Raw genomic sequence first — 21,248 nt, forward strand, 5'->3', positions numbered from 1 at the left:
GATTCTCGTATTCGTGCTGCTATCTTAAAGTTGCCTGACCCGTCATTAGAGACTGTGATGAACATCATTGAAGCCCAAGATACTTTTGACTATGCTGAGTGTGAGTTAGATCAGCCATGTATTTCTCAAATTGCCTGTGCTAAGCAAGTTATGTCACGCCCGCGGCCCAACCGGCAGAGTCAGACTGTAAACACTAGCCGGCCGCGTCATGTTAAACACATTCGTCAGCCGCGTGTGCAAAATGATAGAGTTAAGTCTTGCCCTAAGTGTGTTCTTGCTCATCCTCGTGAACGTTGCCCGTTACGAAACGCAGTTTGTCACTTTTGTCAAAGGAAAGGACACATCCAGACTGTTTGTTTGCGTAAACGCAAGAACAATTCTAGTGCTGCCCAGCCCATGGATATTCATGTTCTTCAAAGCCAGCCCGCCCAGAAGGTCGCGTTTAAAGACTCTTCCACGGTTCGTGTGGGTAATAAACTTGTTCGCAATAAGCCACCCACCCAGCCCTCTTCTATGCGACCCAAGCGTAATTCAAACGCTGTAAAAAGTAATGTACAGACTGCAAGTGAAGCGGGAGTTGTTGTTCCACCCGCCCAACCCACGAGTTGTCGTAAGCAGCGAACACGCGCTACACGCGCTGATTTTGTGTCTTCCGCCTCCACTGCACCGATCCAGAGACAGTGTAATAAACTATTTGTGAAGCTACGCATCCAGGATAAGACCTTCAATTTTCAATTAGACACTGGTGCGTCAGTGACTCTCATAAATAGTGCTACGTATGCGGCTATCAGCCGCCCTAAACTTTCAGCGGCAAAACATTCTTTGGCTACTTATAGTGGAGAACAAATTCCTGTGTTAGGTGTATGTAGCGTGCCAGCCACATTCCGTGGCAATACAAAAACAGTTTCATTCACAGTGCTCCGCGCTACAGACAGTGTAAACATTTTCGGATTAGACTGTTTTGACTTGTTTGGCCTGTCTATCCAAGACAATGTGTTGCAAATTAATTCTGTTGTTGTTCCTCAAGACAGCATAACCGATTTGTGTAAATGATAGTGACATATTTAAAGACGAACTAGGTTGTGCTGCGAACTTTGCCGCTCATATTACGTTAAAAGATAATGCTCAGCCTCGATTTTGTCGTGCTCGTCCAGTGCCTCACGCCCTCCGGGCACCTGTAGAAGATGAACTTCGTCGTTGGCAAAACAACGGTGTTATTCAACCCGTTTCAGCGAGCCAGTGGGCTTCTCCCTTAGTTATTATAAAGAAACCGTCTGGCAAGTTACGTTTGTGTGCTGATTTTAAGTCGACAGTTAATCCTCAGACTGTCATTGATTCTTTTCCTTTGCCTAGACCGGACGAGCTGATGGATAAGTTAGGGGAAGCTCGTTTCTTTTCCAAAATTGATCTCCGTGAAGCATATTTGCAATTGCCCCTCGACGAGCAATCACAACAGTATTTTGTCATAAACACGTCGTTGGGGTTGTTCCGTTTTCTGCGTTTGCCTTTTGGTTGTGCGTCAGCTCCAGCTGTTTTTCAGCGTTTCTTGTCACAACTTCTGGCTAATGTGCCATCGTGTTGCAACTATTTAGACGATATTGTTGTGTCCGGTCGGACGCCTGCTGAACATTTACGTAATTTGGAGTGTTTGTTTAAAGTGTTGTCTCAGGCAGGCCTACGTTGCAACATCGATAAATGTTCATTTTTCCTTACGGAGATGGAGTATCTGGGACATGTTATTAATGCTCAAGGCATTCATCCCTCCCAGTCACATTTAGCAGCTATTCGTGATTTGCCCGCCCCTCGCAATCTGAATGAATTGCAAGCAGTTCTTGGCAAATTGACATATTATATTAGGTTTATACCTAATGCATCACAAATTGCTGCACCGTTGCATCGTCTCCGCCGTAAGAATGTTCCGTTTGTGTGGTCAGCTGATTGCCAATCAGCCTTTCAGCAGCTTAAAGAGGCTTTATTGAATGATCGTTGTCTGGTCCATTACGACCCTAACAAGCCTCTGGTGTTAGCTTGTGATGCCTCTTCTTTCAGCCTCGGTGCTGTGTTGTCTCACCGAGTCGGTAACACCGAACGTCCTATTGCGTTCGCATCTAAATTGCTCAACAAAGCTCAGTGTAATTATAGCCAATTGGACAAGGAAGCGTTGGCTATTGTGTTCGGTGTCACAAAATTCCATCACTACCTCTATGGTAGACCATTCTATTTAGTAACAGATCACAAGCCCCTGACGTCACTGTTTCATCCGTCTAAACCAGTTCCTCAGCGGACAGCTCAGAGACTACAACGTTGGGCTCTTTTGTTATCACAATACCAGTATGAGATACTGTATCGCCCTACAGCTCAGCATGCAAACGCTGATGCGCTTTCTAGATTGTCGATTGCTGCGGATGATGTCTTCGATTCCTCTGACGACTCTTGCCATCAGATTGACGCCGATGAGCATCAATCCCTCCGGGATTTTCCGATTGATTATCGTCAGGTGGCACGTGAGACAGCTACGGATCCTCATCTGAGTTTACTATTACGTTTTGTTCAACGTGGTTGGCCGTCCAAGGCAAAGGACATATCGGATCCTGTGGTTCGTCGCTATTACCCGCAACGTCATCTGTTGTCTGTTTCGCACGGAGTTTTGCTGTTACGCACCGAGAATGACCAGCTTCGTGTAGTGGTTCCCCAAGTCCTCCAATCCAAGGTCATCGACCTGTTGCATCAAGGTCATTGGGGAGTGGTCCGCACCAAGCAGCTTGCCCGCCGTCATTGTACATGGATCGGCATTGATAAGCAGATTACGCAGATGTCTACAGATTGTTCGACGTGTGCCGAACACCAAGCTGCTCCGCCTCAACGCTATTTTGAGTGGGCACGCCCTGCCGGTCCCTGGCAGCGAGTACATATTGATTTCGCTGGTCCATATTGGAATTCTCGTTGGCTCATCGTGATAGATGCATTTAGTAATTTTCCGTTTGTTGTGCCCATGCAGTCTACAACGTCTGCACAAACTATACAGGCGTTGACTTCAATTTTTTGTATTGAGGGTCTTCCAGAAGTTTTAGTGTCTGACAATGGTCCACAATTTACCTCTGCTGAATTTGAAAGTTTTTGTTCTGCCAATGGCATTCGCCATGTTCTTACTCCGCCGTTCCACCCTCAATCGATTGGTGCAGCGGAACGTTTTGTACGCACATTCAAGGATCATATGGACCGCCTTCGTGCTACGCACTCTCGTCAGCAGGCCCTCATCACGTTCCTGTCGTCGTACCGGACCACGCCACGCGACGGCCCTTCGCCTGCGGAGCTTCTCCACGGCCGTCATCATCGCACCCTACTACGGTTGTTGCACCCCCCGGATCGACCCGCCGCTTCTGAGCATTGCACGCGTTTTCAGCGCAACGACGCCGTTTTTTTCAGAGTTTATCACGGTCGCCGTCGTTGGGAACGTGGTACCGTGATAAGTGTCCAGGGTCGCGGTTTTTATACTGTTCAAGGTGCTACTGGGGTGCACAGGAGGCATCAGAACCAGTTGCGCCGAGCTGGCCGCCCGGATTCTGCCGCTCGTTCTTTGTCCACAGATTTGGTCCGCGGCGGGTTCCAGCCGCGCCTTCCGACTTCGCTGCCGCCCCCAGGGCAGCAGCAGCAGCCGTCGCCGCTACCACGCCGACAGCCCGTCCCGTTGATGCCTCCCGCGCAGCTTCATCCGGGAGCGCCCCAGGTGGTCGCTCCGGCGCCTGCGGTCCCTCTTCAGTCGCCACCGCCTTCGGAGCTGATGGACGTCGACCCCTCAGCCGGGCCGCCTTCCCAAGCGGTGGCTGTGCAGCCTGTCCGGCAGCCGCTTTCCTTGGGCACCCCCAAGGAGTCTGACACCGCAGCGCCTTGTCCGGCGCCCACTCAGCAGCCGTCGACGCAGCGTCAGGAGACGCTGCCTCTCTTCGTGGGTCCCGACGCCCCGTCGCGTCCAGTACCAGAAGCTGCGCCCGTGGTCACAGGCGTGCACCCTGACCTCGGTTTTCAGTCGGTGTTTCCCGAGGCCCCGCGGACCGGGGACTGCCACCGACAACAGTCTCCGCCCCGGTCTCTTCTGCTACGCCTGCGGCCAGACCCCTCCCCCGCCGTCGACGCTCGCCACGTCATTATTCAACGACGGTGCGGCGATTTGGGGGGAGGAGTGTTATATCCTAGCCAGTAATGCCACCCGAGCCCGCTGCCAAAAGGTTGGCAGCATCAAAGTCCGGACGCCGTCCGCATAAGCAGCGCCAGCGAGACAGGAAATCGCCGCAAGTCTGCGCGCGCCATCGCTGGCTTCTGGTTTCTTAAGCGCTGGAGTCGCGAGCGCTAGGACAGTTCTGTATTCGCCGCTCAGTTGTATACTCGCCACCGAATTGTGTACTTGCTAGTCAGTTGTGTGTTCATCGCAGCAGAGTTGTTGTTTGTCGTCAGCCGACGCTGACCTAGCCGCTCCGACTCGAACTAGACAGATCTCTGTAGACACGGAGTTCACTACGGTGTTTCTGTATCTTCGTTAATAAAGATAAGTACCGACTTTATTTAATCAGAGTGTTTGGGTTTTCATCTTTCTGTTCACTGTTCCAGCGGACCGGTCGGCCCGCTATTAAAAGTGTGGCGGTGACTTCGTAAGCCGTTTCTACAGCGAATTGTTTGTCGCTACGAACGCCGCCACAAAAGAAGGCCTTTGGTATTTTAAAAAAAATTAATGTTATGGAGTTTTAAGTGTTAAACCTTCAGCCGATTTGAATTAAACTTGTTTGCTCTTGAACTGTCTGATTCTTTGGGCCTTCAGCCTAACTAAAGAACTGTTTTAAGATAAGGCTTGCCTTTTAAATTTCTGATTATGCTTGCGATTTAAGTTATTGGCCTTCAGCAGTTTTTAAATTAAAGTGGCTTTCAGCTGGTAATCAAGTCCCAAAGATTAAAGCTGTGTGTTTAAAAAAAAAAATTTTTTTTGGCCTCTTGTAATGTTTGATCAAATAATAAAGTTGTATGTTCGAGTGTAACTGATAGCTCCTTATTTTGGCCTCTTTCTACAATTTAAACTACCCGTCCTGTCCTGCTGGTTAAGCTGGGCGTCTCACAGCTGTCTGCCCTTGTTCCATAATATTCAGTAAACCAGTACATGAGGTGCACATTGGCCAAATCCTCGTAGCAAACATATTCTTACTGACGTGTGCAGCAGTTAATGTACATCTAATACTGCCAGAAAGACACTCTAGACAGAACTGAACGATACTCAATGCAAGCTTGGGGGAAAAGAGTAACTGAATAGAACAAAATTGTTTAGAAACAAGACACATAGTACATACCGCCCACATTTGCACTATAGTATAGGCATTTTCATTGTAACACAGGCAAATTAATAAACGGTGGTAAGGAATCGAACGAACTGCAACTACCCTGTTACAAGCTACTAGAATCCACGGATCTTTTATTCCAAAATGCTCGGAAAATTTACGCGAATAGCCTTCGAAATTTTTTGAAAAATTTTCAAATGTGTGTGAAATCTTATGGGACTTAACTGATAAGGTCATCAGTCCCTAAGCATACACACTACTTAACCTAAATGATCCTATGGACAAACACACACACACATGCCCGAGGGAGGACTCGAACCTCCGCCGGGATCAGCCGCACAGTCCATGACTGCAGCGCCCAAGACTGCTCGGCTAATCCCGCGCGGCGAAATTTTTTCAGTGGAGTTGGGATTCACTCTGTATTCCTGTTATTTCGGCACCCATGCGACGGACGAACGCAGGTACTGCTACGTGATTCTCTCGGATGAAGCAGTTCCTTGCAAAGGATAGAGAATTCTCCGCTGCTTGTTAACTTTTCAATTCAGATCACAGTAATACATCTGCTTTGTGAAACTGGGCATTTCTTTTGAGAAACAGTCCCGTCCCGTTCCTACTGGCGACGGAGGGGCTTATAAATAAGGCGAGGACGTATTTTGCTGCGTTATGAAAGAGCGACTGCCGGCGGGGCCGCGCGAAGCCGGCGCGGCATTTCTCTTCATCTGGGACAGACGCTGATTTATATATAAGGGGCGCCCGGCGGAGCCGCGCCGAGACAAATGATCTCTGGGAGGCCCTCGGGCTGTGGGCGGGAGGCGATGCGCCGGTGGAGGCCCTGTCCACACTGCGTAATGCCGGGGAAGTAATGAGCCGCGTACACATTGTGATTACCCCTGCACACCAGGTGCATTTTCTCACCTTGCTCTGCTAGGACCTCTCGTCTCCAGCACGACCTGTACTTCTTGGTGTGGTATGATACAGACATGCGCTATCTTATCAAAAGCATCCGGACACCTATTAGCGGACGTTAACATGAGTAGAGTAGGGCAGCGTCACAAGGATGAATGTCCCTCATGGGTATGTTAGTCACGTGACATTCAGTGGCTAGTCTACGGCAGGAATCACTGAGCTCTCCCGACTCACTCAGTCTGCTATTACTGCTTCACAGTAATCCACGCCTGTTTTTATATTGGCGGGTCCGCCTCTCGTGACATCTAGCGGTCGACTCCGCATTACGGAGGGCTGTTCGGATACTTTCGATCAGACAGTGTATGCTCCAAAAGAATACAAAAGCTAGAAAAATACATCGTTTTTCCAAAAGGTTCATCCGATTTCCCAAGGCATTCTACACGAATGGACACAGAAATGGGGTGAGTTTTCAACAACGTATAGGACTGCTGTGATCTTCACTTCGAAGACTGATTTGATGCAGTCATTCACGCTATTATGTCTTCGTCTCTGCCTGACAACTGCAACCTACCCATTCCAGATAATCCCCAATTTGATTATTCCCTCTTCCCCGACGTCATCGAATGTACAGATATCATCGCTCCTCCCCTTGCTCCTAGTTTCCAGTACTTGGCCCACACACTACCTTCTGAAATTAACACTCCCATCACTACACAGGACATCAGCCTCACACCCCACACTAAACGCAACACCACTCCCAGCCACGACCGCATTACCTACCGCCATCTCAAACACTGCCCTCCCTCCTTCCCTGCCGTCCTTGCTGCCTTCTACAACGGAATCCTTGCCACTGGCTTCTACCCCGACCTGTGGAAAACCTTCCGTATCCTGATGTTCTACAAACCCAACAAACCTCCATCTGATGCCTCTTCCTACTGCTCTATATGTCTCACCTCAGTGTTCAGCAAGCTCTTGGAATCCATCCTTCCCATGCACAGCCATCACCACTTCCACCGAACCACCTCCTCCCCAACACCCAATGTGACTTTCGACCTTCCTTCTCTGCCAGTGACCAACTCCTATGCCTCACTCATCTCCTCTCCCTCCAGCTGAACTCCCGTCGCTCCACCATTTTTGTCTCGCTCGACCTTGAAAAGGCCTACGACCGTGTATGGCATCCCAGTCTCTCCTGTTTAGACCTATGCCCTTCCTATCAGCTATGTCCGTCTGATTGCCTCCTTCCCCTACTGCCGCTCCTCCTACATCACCATCCATAACGCCTATTCCCGTACCTTCTACCCCTCTGCGGACTCTGTCCTCTCCCCTCTCCTTTACCTCCTGTACACAGCAGATATGCCCCAAACCCCCCTCCAGTCCACCTCCTGCAGTGTACCAATGACACCGCCTTTCTTGCCCTCGCTCCTACCCTTCAACAGTCCCAATGCCTTCTCCAGAATCACCTTGACCTTTCAGTCGCATGGTGTAACCAGTGGCTCCTCCAAATCAAACCTTCCAACACCCAGGCAATCATTGTATGTCTTACCACTCACTCCTTCTGGCTGCTGGATTCTTCCCTTACCATCTCCACTCGTCCTGTCCACCTCTTCCCCACTCTCACCTACCTTGGACTCACCACTGACCATCACCTCACCTGGGTCCGCCGTCTCTGCTCTATCCAATCCAAAGCCCACAACTGCCTCTGTCTCCTTGAACTCCTCTCTAGCCAGACATGGGGGTTGAACCCGTCTACCATCCGCCACACCTACAAATCCTTAATCTATCTCATCCTCTCTTATGCCAGTCCCACCTGGATATCCCCCCCCCCCCTACCAATTCTATAAGTCCCTCCAGATCCTCGAGCACCATGCACTCAGCCTCGCCTTCCGTATACGCCTCCTGTCCCCCATGCAGATCCTCTATGACCTGATACCTTTCCCCCATCTGATCCTTTTCCTCTAACATATCTGCGTCCTCTACACCTCCAACTTACTTGATCCCCCTCATCCCCTGGTTGTTCCTCTCTTCTCCAACCCCCACCCTCTGCCGAACCTTCACCGTTGTGTCCCCTCTACCCTCCACCTCAGCACCCTGCATCTACTTTCCCTAGGTGGCTTTCATCACCTCCCCCTCCAAGATGATGTCCTCTCTCCCTCTGTTTATCCCTCCTATCAACTCTTATCCTCACCTCCTCCTCCCTCACTCTGTCCTTTTCCTGGGCTTCCTCTCCCCCCTTCCATCCTGTTTTTCCCCACCAACCCTCTCTGCGACTTCGCCAGCCAGAGTGGCCGAGCGGTTCTAGGCGCTACAGTCTGGAACCGCGCGACCGCTACGGTCGCAGGTTCGAATCCTGCCTCGGGCATGGATGTGTGTGATGTCCTTAGGTTAGTTAGGTTTAAGTAGTTCTAAGTTCTAGGGGACTGATGACCACAGCAGTTAAGTCCCATAGTGCTCAGAGCCATTTGAACCATTTTCCTCTGCGACTTCCTTCTCTCCACCGAGTCCTTTTGCTTTCCACTCCACTGCCTCCCCCACTTCTTCTGTGTCCACCCTGCCCCCCTTTTTTCTATGTCCTCTCCCTCCATCGGCTCCCTCCCTTTTCCTCACCTCCCCCCTTTTCCCCCTTATCAGTCCAGGTCCTCCCCCCGCCCGCCCTCTGCCGCCGTGTCGCCTCTATAGTGCTGTTTAAAGTGAATGTTCAGTATTGTGCGTCCCCTGTCAGTGTTGCGAACAGCTACCATACTGTCGCTAGTTGTATTTTTTATCTAGTGCAAGCAGAAACCAGACTGTCGCTGTGTTGTCTTTTTTTTTTTTTAATTGTGCCTGTCTACTTACAGTGTGCCTTCATCCGGATCGTCAACGACGTGTTTTTGTATTTTAAATTGCAGAACTTACCGCCGTTTTACAGTTTTTTACAATGTCACCGTTTTATCACCCTCGAGGGGGGGGGGGGTCGAAATGCAATTACGAAAAAATACTGCAACCTACATCCATTGGATCCTGTGTACTGTAGTCAAGTATTGGTTTCCCTCTATACTTTTTACCTCCGCAACTTTCCTACCATGTCAAACTCACTATTCCTTGATGCCTGCCTATTGATCCATCCTTCAACCAATTTTTTGTTTTAGTCAAGTTCTGCGATAAATTTATTTTTCTCCCCAGTTCGATTTTGTAGCTCCTCATTTGTTATTCGACATACCCGTCTAAGCTTCAGCACTCTTCTGTAGCGTCACAAGTCACATTTTATTTTTCGGAAATTCCTTTCGTGCTATGATAGTCTGCATTGTACGTCGTCTCCACTTCGACCATCGTCAGTTATGTTGCTGCCCAGTTAACAAAACTCTTCATCTAACTTCAATGTCTCATTTCCTAATCTAGGTCCCTCAGTATCGTGTGGTTTAATTCGACATCATTTCATTACCATTGATTTATTTCTGTTGATACAGCTCTTACAATTTGTTTTCAAAACACCGTCCATTGCCTACAACTGAAGTCCTCAGCCGTCTCTGCCAGAATTGCTGTATCATCAAGAAACATCAGTCTTTTAATATCTTCTCCACGAATTCCCTTTCCATGTCCCTTCTTGGTTTCCTTCGTCGTTTACCGAACGTGCAGACTGAACAACACCGGCGACAGGCTTCAAAACTGCCTCACTCATTTCTCAACTATTGCTTCCCTTTCATGTTCTTAGACTCTTTTAACAACAGTGTAGTTTCTGTACGAAGAGTGGAGGACCGTTTATTCTCCATACATTTTCCCTGCAATCTTCATGATTTCGAAGAGTGTTTACAACTCAGTTTGTCAAACGCTTTTCTAAATATAATAATGCTACTAACGTTGGTTTCACTTTTCACAATATATCTTCTAAAGTAAATAACTGGGTTATTATTACCTCTAGTGTGCCTTCTTATCTTCTGAACCTAGACTGATATTCTCTGATGTCGCCTCCTCCGAATCTTTCCATTCTCAACGAAGCACTACAAAGATTTTACTTTCAGAAGGACACTCCGAATGTTACCAGAGTCTTCCTTTTACATCTCTCTTTAGCACAATTTTTTACAAAACGATCAAATTTTTTACAAATGATCACTGGATCACTGTACTCTCCACCAGAAACACAACTCAACGTATAGATGATACTGAAACTCGTGCCATTCTTCTGCGATCTTGTCTGCTGTTACTGCATTCATTGATATTACTACGTTGCGTTCCAGTTCACCCAAACTGTCTGGAAGGGTAGGCACATAGCATCCGATCTATCCCCCCCTCATCCCGAGCCATTCCATACACACACTAACAGGTTCGTGCGATCAGGAGACCTCTGAAGCTACTGTATCAATACGAGCTCTGTACGCCCCTTACGGCTGATGCATCACTGAGGCAGTTCATTGATAAGAAATGCTCTAGATGCAGGTGCCAGTACGGTGGCCCTCCGTCCTCACGTTGTTGATGTTAAGATCTTCAGTCCAGAGGCTGGTTTGATGCAGTTCTGTTCTATACTGTGCAAGTCTCTTCATGTCCGAATAACTACTACAACCTACATCCTTCTGAATCTGCTTAGCGTATTCATCTCTTGGTCTCTCTCTACGATTTTTACCCATCCCACTTCCCTCCAGTAGTAAATTGGTGATCCCTTGATACCTCAGAACGTGCCCTATCAATCGATCTCTTCTTCTAGTCAAATTGTGCCACAAATTCCTCTTCTCTCCAATTCTAAACTGTTTATCGTCTATGGTTCACTTCCATACATGGCTACACTCTATATAGATACTATCAGAAAAGACTTCCTGACACTTAAATCTATACTCGATGTTAACAAATTTCTCTTATTCAGAAACGCTTTCCTTGCCATCACCAGTCTACATTTTATATCCTCTCTACTTCGAGCATCATCAGTCATTTTGCTCCCCAAAAAGCAAAATTCATATACTACTTTAAGTGTCTCATTTCCTAATCTAATTCCCTCAGCATCACCTGATTTAATTTGACTGCATTTCATTATCCTCGTCTAGCTTTTGTTGATGTTTATCTTATATCCTCCTTTCAAGACACTGTCTATTCTGTTTAACTGCTCTTCCAGCTCCTTTGCTGTCTCTGACAAGATTAAAATGTCACCGGCAAACTGCAAAGTTTTTATTTCTTCTCCATGGATTTTAATTCCTACTCCAAATTTTTCCTTGTTTCCTTTACTGCTTGCTCAATATACAGATTGAATAACATCGGGAATAGGCTACAACCCTGTCTCACTCCCTTCCCAACCACTGCTTCCCTTTCATGCCCGTCGACTCTTATAACTGCCATCTGGCTTCAGTACAAATTGTAAATAGCCTTTCGTTCCCTGTATTTGACCCCTGCCACCTTCAGAATTTGAAAGAGTATTCCAGTCAACAGTGTCCAAAGCCTTCTATAAGGCTACAAATGCTAGAAACGTAGGCTTGCCATTCCTTAATCTATCGTATGAGATAAGTTGTAGGGTCAGTATTCCCTCTCGTGTTCCAAAATTTCTACGGAACCCAAACTGATCCTCCCCGAGATCGGCTTCTACCAGTTTTTCCATTCGTCTGTAAAGAATTCGCGTTAGTATTTTGCAGCCGTGACTTATTACCCTAATAGTTCGGTAATTTTCTCACCTATCGACACATTCTTTTTTAGGATTGGAATTATTATATATTTTTTTTAAGTCTGAGGGGTTTTCGGCTGTCTCACACATCTTGCTCACCAGATAGAAGACTTTTGTCAGGGATGTCTCCCCAAGGCTTTTAGTAGTTCTACTGGAACGTTATCAGTAGTTCTACTCCCGGGGCCTTGCTTCGAATTAGGTCTTTTAGTGCTCGGTCAAATTCTCCACGCAATATCGTATCTCCCATTTCATCTTCATCGACGTCCTCTTCCATTTCCATAATATTGCAGTCAAGTACATCACCCTTGTATAGATCCTCTATATACTCCTTCCACCTTTCTGCTGTCCCATTTTTGCTTAGGACAGGTTTTCCATCTGAGCTCTTAATATTTATACAGGTGGTTCTATTTTCTCGAAAGGTCTCTTTAATTTTCCTGTAGGCAGTATCTATCTTACCCCTAGTGATACATACTTCTACATCCCTACATTTGTCCTCTATCCATCCCTGCTTAGCCATTTTGCACTTCCTGACGATCTCATTTTTGAGTCGTTTGTATCCCTTTTTGCCTACTTCATTTACTGCGTTTTTATATTTTCTCCTTTCATCAATTAAATTCAGTATATCTTCTGTTACACAGGGATTTCTAATAGCCCACGTCTTTTTACCTACTTGACCTTCTGCTGCCTTCAGTATTCCATCTCTCAAAGCTAGCCATTCTTCTTCTACTGTATTTCTTTTCCCTGTGCTTGTCAATCGTACCCTAATACTTTCTCTGAAACTCTCTGTAACCTCTGGTTCTTTTAGTTTATCCAGGTCCCACCTCCTTAAATTTCTACCTTTCTGCAGTTTCTTCAGTTTTAGTCTACAGTTAATAAGCAATAAATTATGGTCAGAGCAACATCTGCCCCTGGAAATGTCTTAATATTTAAAACCTGGTTCCTAAATCTCTGTCTTACCATTATATAATCTATCTGAAACCTTCCAGTGTCTCCAGACCTCTTCCATGTATAAAAACTTATTTCATGATTCTTAAACCAAGTGTTAACTGTGATAAGTTATGCTCTGTGCAATATTGTACCAGGCGTCTTCCCCTTTCATGCCTTACCCCCAGTCCATATTCACCTACTACTTTTCTTTCACTTCCTTCTCCTACAATTGCGTTCCAGTCCCCTATGACTATTAAATTTTCGTCTTCCTTAACTGTCTGAATAATTTCTTTTATCGCATGATACATTTCTTCGATCTCTTCATCGTCTGCGTAGCTAGTTGGCATATAAACTTGTACTACTGTGGTAGGCGTTGGCTTAGTGTCTATCTTGGCTACAATAATGCGTTCACTGTGCTGTTCGTAGTAACTTATCCGCGTTCCAATTTTTTTATTCATTTTTAAACCCACTCCTGCATTACCTTTATTTGATTTTTTACTTATAACGCTGTATTCACCTGTTATTGTTCCTCCTGGCACCGAACTTCACTAATTCTCATTATATCTAATTTTAACCTATCCATTTCCCTTTTAAAATTTTTTAACGTACCAGTCCTATTAAGGGATCTGACATTCCACGCTCCGATATGTAGAACGCCAGTTTTGTTTCTCCTGATAACGACATCCTCCTGAGTAGTCCCCGCCCGAAGATCCGAATGGGAGACTATTTTACCTCCGGAATATTTTACCCAAAAGGACGCCATCATCATTTAACCATACAGTAAGGCGGCATGCCCTCGGGAAAAATTGCGGCTGTAGTTTCCCCCTGCTTTCAGCCGTTCTCAGTACCAGCACAGCAAGGCCGTTTTGGTTAGTGTTACAAGGCCAGATCAGTCAATCATCCAGACTGTTGCCCCTGCAACTACTGAAAAGGCTGCTGCCCCTCTTCAGGAACCACACATTTTTCTTACCTCTCAACAGATACCCCTCCGTTGTGGTTCCACGTACTGTACAGCTATCTGTATCTCTGAGGCATGCAAGTCTCCCCACCAACGGCAAGGTCCATGGTTCGTGGGGGTCTCCGTCCTAATAAAATATGAAAATTCGGCTTGTTCCCGTAGTTGTGGAAAACGACAGACGTGCAAAAGGTCGAGGTACGTGACGCTTGTGAATATTATTTCCGCAAAAAAGAAAGTGTCATAAATATTTTCTAGAGAAACGGTGCAAAACAGACGAAACTTCACAGGGTGTTCGTCGTCCTCGACTGCGCTACGTGGTTACTGCGTCCCCATATTCGTGAGTCGTGACGGCTCACTTTTTCACTTATATTGGACGAAGCTTCATCACTGAACACTAAACGTGAAAGGAAATTATATTCCATCTCCACACCATAATGAATTCACAAAACTCTAGCACTAATAACTTATTCACATAATGTCGACAGTATAAACCATTCTCGAATACCATAATGCTTGATACGGTGGACTCATGTGTTCTGCCTTTACTTTAGATGTCGAGCATCCATCGTCCTATGTTATGTTGATAAAGTTTGTCAACATGATGAAGATTTAAAATCGAAACCACTCAAGAATAATAAAAATTAATATAACAGCTTTTGACAATTTTAGTATGTATTTTTGGAAGAATTTCAGAGTTGTGGGGCAGTATATGTAGAAAATAACCTTAGACTTCTAGAAAAATCTAAGAATCGAAATACCAAAGAGGGCAGGTGCTGACAATTGTATTACTGAGCAATCAGATTAATGGCTACAGAATGGTAATATGACTTATCTACAGAGAAACAAAACAATTCGTAGACGCCTACCTCGGGCAAGGTTAACTGAGATTCCGTAGAAATATAGGAACATGCGAGGCAATACTGACTATAGTATTTAGAAGGTAGGCTGTATAAAACCAAAATTACATTTATTGCATTTGTACATACAACGTACATCGTCCCTAAGGACCACGAAGTGAAGATGCGAGAAATTAGGGCTCATACGGAGGCTTATAGACAGCCGATTTCCCCTCGCTCTGTTTGCGAGTGGAACAGGAAAGGCAATTACTGGTAGTGGTACAGGGTACCATCTGCGACGAACCGTACTGTCCTCTGCGGAGGATCTATGTAGATGTAGATGTAGATGTAGATGTAGGACCTCCCTAAGCACTTAAGCTCCACAAACATAGATGAAAAATAATCTGAATGTGTATGTTCGGAGTAAGTGTATAACGTGCAGCGTTAGAAAATTGTAGAAAAATGCAGGAAGATCCGCAGAGAGTCGACGCCTACTGCTCGGATTGGCTGTTGACCCTCAACATCAAAATAATGTGACTTATTACGCATGTCTAGGTGAGAAAATCATTATTCTTTTATTATACGACTGCCGAACATTGACTGGAAGCAATCGTATCCATTTAATACCTGGAAGTAGGCTTACGGAGAGATTTACACTTAGGTAACGAAGTCATGGGATAGCGATACGCATATATACAGACGGGGGTAGTGTCGCATGCACAATGTATAAAAGGGCAGTGCACTGGCAGTGCTGTCATCTGTACTCGGGTGATTCATGTGAAAAGGGTTCCGAACAGATTGTGGCAGCACGGAGGGACTTAACAGATTTTGAACGCGGAATGGCAGCTGGAGCTAGCCACATGGCACATTCTATTTTGGAAATATTTACTGAATTCATTATTCCTAGATCCACAGTGTCACGAGTGTGCCGAAAATACCAAATTTCAGGCATATCCTCTCACCGCGGACAACGCAGTGGTCACCGGCCGGTGATCGAGACGGCGTTTGGCTTGTGGGGTGCTCAACTGCGCGGCTATCAGCGCTCGTACAAATTCCCAACCTCTGCGTAGTCCAATCTCACCACGTTCATGAATGAGGATGAAATGATGAGGACAACCCAGTTATCTCGAGACAAGTGAAAATCCCCGACCCCGCCTGGAATCGAACCCGGGGCCCCGTGCTCGGGAAGCGAGAACGCGACCGCGAGACCACGAGCTGCGGACCCGGTGATCGAGAGTAGTGACGTTTCTGTAGTGTTGTCATCACTAACAGACAAGCAACTCTGCGTCAAATAACAGCAGAAATGAATGTGGAACGTACGACAACAGTGCGGCGAAATTTAGAGCTAATCGGCTGTGGAAGCAGACGACCGACGCGAGTGCCTTTGCTGAGAGGACGACATCGCATGCAGCGCTTCGCCTCTAGGCTTGTGACCATACTGGTGGGCCCCACACGGTTGGAATACCGTGGCCTTGTCAGATGAGTCCAATTGCAGTTGGTAAAAGCTGATGAGGGTTCGAGTGTGGTGCAGACCCCACGAAACCATGGACGCAAGCTGTCGAGAAGAAACTGTGCGAGATGGTGGTGGCTCAATAATGATGTGGGCAGGATCCTCTGGCCCAACTGAAGCGATCATTGACTAGATATGTTTACGGTCGGCTGCTTGCAGACCTTTTTCAACCATTTACGGACTTAACGTTCCCAAACAACGATGGAAATTTTATGGATGAAACGCGCCACGCCACCGGGCCACAATTGTTCGCGACTGGTCAGTTCGAGCAAACGACTTGGCCACTCAGACCACCCGACATGAATCCCATCGAACATTTATGGAACACAATCGAGAGGTCAGTTCGTGCACCGGTCAGACTTCTGCAATTGTGGACGGCTGTAGAGGCAGCATGGCTCAATATTTCTGCACGGGACTTTCAGCGACTAGTTGAGTCTTTGCCACGTGAGTTGCTGCACTGCTCCGGACAATAGGAGTTCCATCACGGTGTTAGGAGGTATCGCACGATTTGTGTCACCTCAATGTATAGTGAGAAGAAAATACAAAACTAGTCTTAGGAAAGCCAAGTAATTTGAAGAGCCGTCGGGAAGTGCCCAACTGTCGCCCATCCACAAAAGATGTAGCTTGTAATTTTGGATTATATCTGGTCGTAGCAACGCGAACGCAATAAGGTGAAGAAAGATGGGGAAGCACTGTATTAACAGACTTTTGACCTAATTAATTTATTCGGTGAGATTTGGTATATTCGTGTTTGTTATTCCATGACATCCTTGATAGTGACTAAGCAATATAAAATTGCAGTTGAGTCTAATACAGAGGTCACTTACAACATACTTAACTCGCCAATTTCTTCTTTCGTTTTTGACTCAACTGCAGTTGACAGTGACTCTTGAAACACATCAGCGGTAGCACCGCTAAAGTGCAAACTGAGCGAAACTGAATATCTGTCGCTTTTCTCCCGGAAAGTATAATCGAATCTGCGAAAATAGCGCAGACTAGACGTCCTGCCCAAGGTAAACACAGCGAACATCTTGTAACGAAATTCTTTTATCGCATTTCACAAAAATCGTTTTGTTTCCATTTTCGACTGCTGACAACGCGATCAGATGACCTGTTAGAAAAAAAAAAAAAAGGCAAGCGAGCTAAGTGCACAGGTATGTTGGCAGTGTGAACGCTTCTTTTGGCATGATCTTTGGGTTATTACTAGGTAACGTATGCAGAGCGCATACTCGTGTATAGAAGTTAGTATAATTTGTAATTTACTTTGTTAGTATTTTACTACTGCCTTCTTGTCTTTATTTATAAACAGCTTATCTGATGATGGCCTGGTAAGAAGTCTGAGCTGCCAATGAAACTATTTCTGTGATCCAAAGCTGAAAAAAGCAATGTAAGAGTTTCAGCATGGAGGTAGACCTTTACCACGTTACACAAGTTCGCCCGTCAACAGGAATCGTATTTAACTGTTTAACTCTGCCTGTTGTGGTTCGTCGTAGCATGGAGATTCATTGCGTTCCCAGAGCACCCTTTCTCTGCAGTGGTCCCAACAGCCATCTAAATGCTCTAATTAACTCAGACCGCAGTCGATCGAGAGGACGACCAAAATGGCGACCGCCCACCCCAGGGAATGCCCACTTCACTGAAATGTCCCTCGTTACGTACGTTCGTAGGTGAAATACAGTTCTCTAATGAAGCTGTTGGCTGCGGCGATGGTGTTCTAGTTTAAGGTACAGAAACAAGCACAACGAAATGTGACATTTACTTACGTTAATAACGAAATATTATTAATCTTATGCAGCCATTCATACAGAACGATAACAGAAATGTGGTTGATAGAAGTTCAGTAACAAGTAGATAATGTTTTTAATAAGTGAGCTGTGTTTAATAAAAATTTTAAGTAAAGTAAAACGCTAAAAATTAGGTGTAAGCAAGTATATGTAGGACACTAATGGAGTAGTCTTTGTAATGTACCCATTAAATCTTCAGATGAGCTTCTACAGAGAAAAATAAAATACCAGCAGCACTTTAGAACTATTTCGAAGCAGTGGCTTATGTACATAATTAAAAAATAAGTACCTTGTTCATAAAATGTTCAAGGACTGGTAATAAACATTTCTGACAAAGATCCTGCAAATATTTACGGATTTTGGCGAGTACTTTGATGTCAGGAATGTATGGTCTCCAATGACTCCTTAACGACTGTCTTGTTAATGTGGCAGAACTGCTGTTGACAAATGGATTATGAAATTTTGGACAACCCTCAAGCAAATCACTTTTACCGTCCTTATAGTGCTATTCAGTAGGTGTTCTTTTGCAGTACACGTTTCTTTACAGTAATTGTTCCTAATGCCGACCGCCTCGATCAAATGAACCGGTTCAGTGACACACATTCAACATTGAATACTACTGGTTTGAATTTTCCGATTACAACGTCCGCTAGCGAGGAATACGGTCATAATACTAATCGTGTGACTTCTAATTAAAACTATACCTTTCGATTTCGATGATTTTGCACGTATTTTGACCGTCTTAGCGTCTCCTAAATTAAGGGTAAATTATAGCACTTCTTTCAGTAGATTTTGAAATAAATAGATACCAATGCGGTTCCGTTTATTGTCACAGTGCTCTTAAAACGACGTAATGCGTAATATTGCTATGTAGAAGGAACAGTACCAGCGTATAGTTGATAAACCCGGTAGCACAAAACTGCTCACGTTAATTGTGACAGTTTTAATAAACGGCCGCCGGTGCATATGCACTTTCGTTAACAGTGTAGTTATTAAATTATAAATAATTGCTGACTCTTACAAAGATATTAACAACTCTTTTGAAATGACAATGAATGGAAATAACAATGTTTTCCTTCGATGAGAAACCACGCCATTGTAATAGCGTGTACAATTACGGCACATCAGTTGTTGTGGTTTGGCAAGACAGCCAAGTCACTATGAGAGGAAGCCGAAAGCCACGCGTTTAAGCTCACGCAGGTTGGCGTGAGGTCTGGAACAGGTCAGGGATATGAGACTAGCAAAAATAGTACGTATCTGTTGGAATACTTAACTTTAATCCATAATTGGTGAACATCGGTCTGACGGTACATGCATCACAAGATAAATAGCAGTTGATAATGGCGCCTTGCTAGGTCGTAGCAAATGACGTAGCTGAAAGCTATGCTAACTATCGTCTCGGCAAATGAGAGCGTAATTTGTCAGTGAACCCTCGCTAGCAAAGTCGGCTGTACAACTGGGGCGAGTGCTAGGAAGTCTCTCTAGACCTGCCGTGTGGCGGCGCTCGGTCTGCAATCACTTGACAGGGGCGACACGCGAGTCCGACGTATACTACCGGACCGCGGCCGATTTAAAGGCTACCACCTAGCAAGTGTGGTGTCTGGCGGTGACACCACATCAGTAATTTCGAGATACTCTGGAGGTGAGATAGCGATAAGGTTAATAAACACAGGAACAGCACATCTACACCTACATCTACATCTACATGGTTACTCTGCAATTCACACTTAAGTGCCTGCCAGAGGGTTCATCGAGCCATTTGCATACCACTTCTCTACCATTCCACTCACGAATGGCGTGGGAAAAAGGAACACCTAAATCTTTCCGTTCCAGCTCTGATTTCTCTTATTTTATTATGATGATCACTTCTCCCTACGCATGCGGGTGTCAACAACATACACTCCTGGAAATGGAAAAAAGAACACATTGACACCGGTGTGTCAGACCCACCATACTTGCTCCGGACACTGCGAGAGGGCTGTACAAGCAATGATCACACGCACGGCACAGCGGACACACCAGGAACCGCGGTGTTGGCCGTCGAATGGCGCTAGCTGCGCAGCATTTGTGCACCGCCGCCGTCAGTGTCAGCCAGTTTGCCGTGGCATACGGAGCTCCATCGCAGTCTTTAACACTGGTAGCATGCCGCGACAGCGCGGACGTGAACCCTATGTGCAGTTGACGGACTTTGAGCGAGGGCGTATAGTGGGCATGTGGGAGGCCGGGTGGACGTACCGCCGAATTGCTCAACACGTGGGGCGTGAGGTCTCCACAGTACATCGATGTTGTCGCCAGTGGTCGGCGGAAGGTGCACGTGCCCGTCGACCTGGGACCGGACCGCAGCGACGCACGGATGCACGCCAAGACCGTAGGATCCTACGCACTGCCGTAGGGGACCGCACCGCCACTTCCCAGCAAATTAGGGACACTGTTGCTCCTGGGGTATCGGCGAGGACCATTCGCAACCGTCTCCATGAAGCTGGGCTACGGTCCCGCACACCGTTAGGCCGTCTTCCGCTCACGCCCCAACATCGTGCAGCCCGCCTCCAGTGGTGTCGCGACAAGCGTGAATGGAGGGACGAATGGAGACGTGTCGTCTTCAGCGATGAGAGTCGCTTCTGCCTTGGTGCCAATGATGGTCGTATGCGTGTTTGGCACCGTGCAGGTGAGCGCCACAATCAGGACTGCATACGACCGAGGCACACAGGGCCAACACCCGGCATCATGGTGTGGGGAGCGATCTCCTACACTGGCCGTACACCACTGGCGATCGTCGAGGGGACACTGAATAGTGCACGGTACATCCAAACCGTCATCGAACCCATCGTTCTACCATTCCTAGACCGGCAAGGGAACTTGCTGTTCCAACAGGACAATGCAGGTCCGCATGTATCCCGTGCCACCCAACGTGCTCTAGAAGGTGTAAGTCAACTACCCTGGCCAGCAAGATCTCCGGATCTGTCCCCCATTGAGCATGTTTGGGACTGGATGAAGCGTCGTCTCACGCGGTCTGCACGTCCAGCACGAACGCTGGTCCAACTGAGGCGCCAGGTGGAAATGGCATGGCAAGCCGTTCCACAGGACTACATCCAGCATCTCTACGATCGTCTCCATGGGAGAATAGCAGCCTGCATTGCTGCGAAAGGTGGATATACACTGTACTAGTGCCGACATTGCGCATGCTCTGTTGCCTGTGTCTATGTGCCTGTGGTTCTGTCAGTGTGATCATGTGATGTATCTGACCCCAGGAATGTGTCAATAAAGTTTCCCCTTCCTGGGACAATGAATTCACGGTGTTCTTATTTCAATTTCCAGGAGTGTATTTTCTCATTTTGAAGGGAAAGTTGGTGACTGAAATTTCGTAAATGGATCTCGCTGCGAAGAAAACC

General features: G+C 46.5%; 1 protein-coding gene across 1 annotated transcript in view; it reads left to right on the top strand.

The window, feature by feature from the left end:
- The first annotated feature begins 396 nt into the window (after positions 1-396).
- The window catches only part of LOC124618883 (vegetative cell wall protein gp1-like), a 34,961-nt gene continuing 14,109 nt past the window's right edge, over positions 397-21,248 (top strand). The window contains exons 1-2 of the mRNA XM_047145386.1: positions 397-469; positions 3,588-4,001. Coding sequence (XP_047001342.1) covers positions 397-469; positions 3,588-4,001 — 487 coding nt within the window. The remainder of the gene's footprint in view (positions 470-3,587; positions 4,002-21,248) is intronic.

This window comes from Schistocerca americana, chromosome 1 (genome assembly GCF_021461395.2).
Source record: "Schistocerca americana isolate TAMUIC-IGC-003095 chromosome 1, iqSchAmer2.1, whole genome shotgun sequence".
Classification (NCBI taxonomy): Eukaryota; Metazoa; Arthropoda; class Insecta; order Orthoptera; family Acrididae; genus Schistocerca; species Schistocerca americana.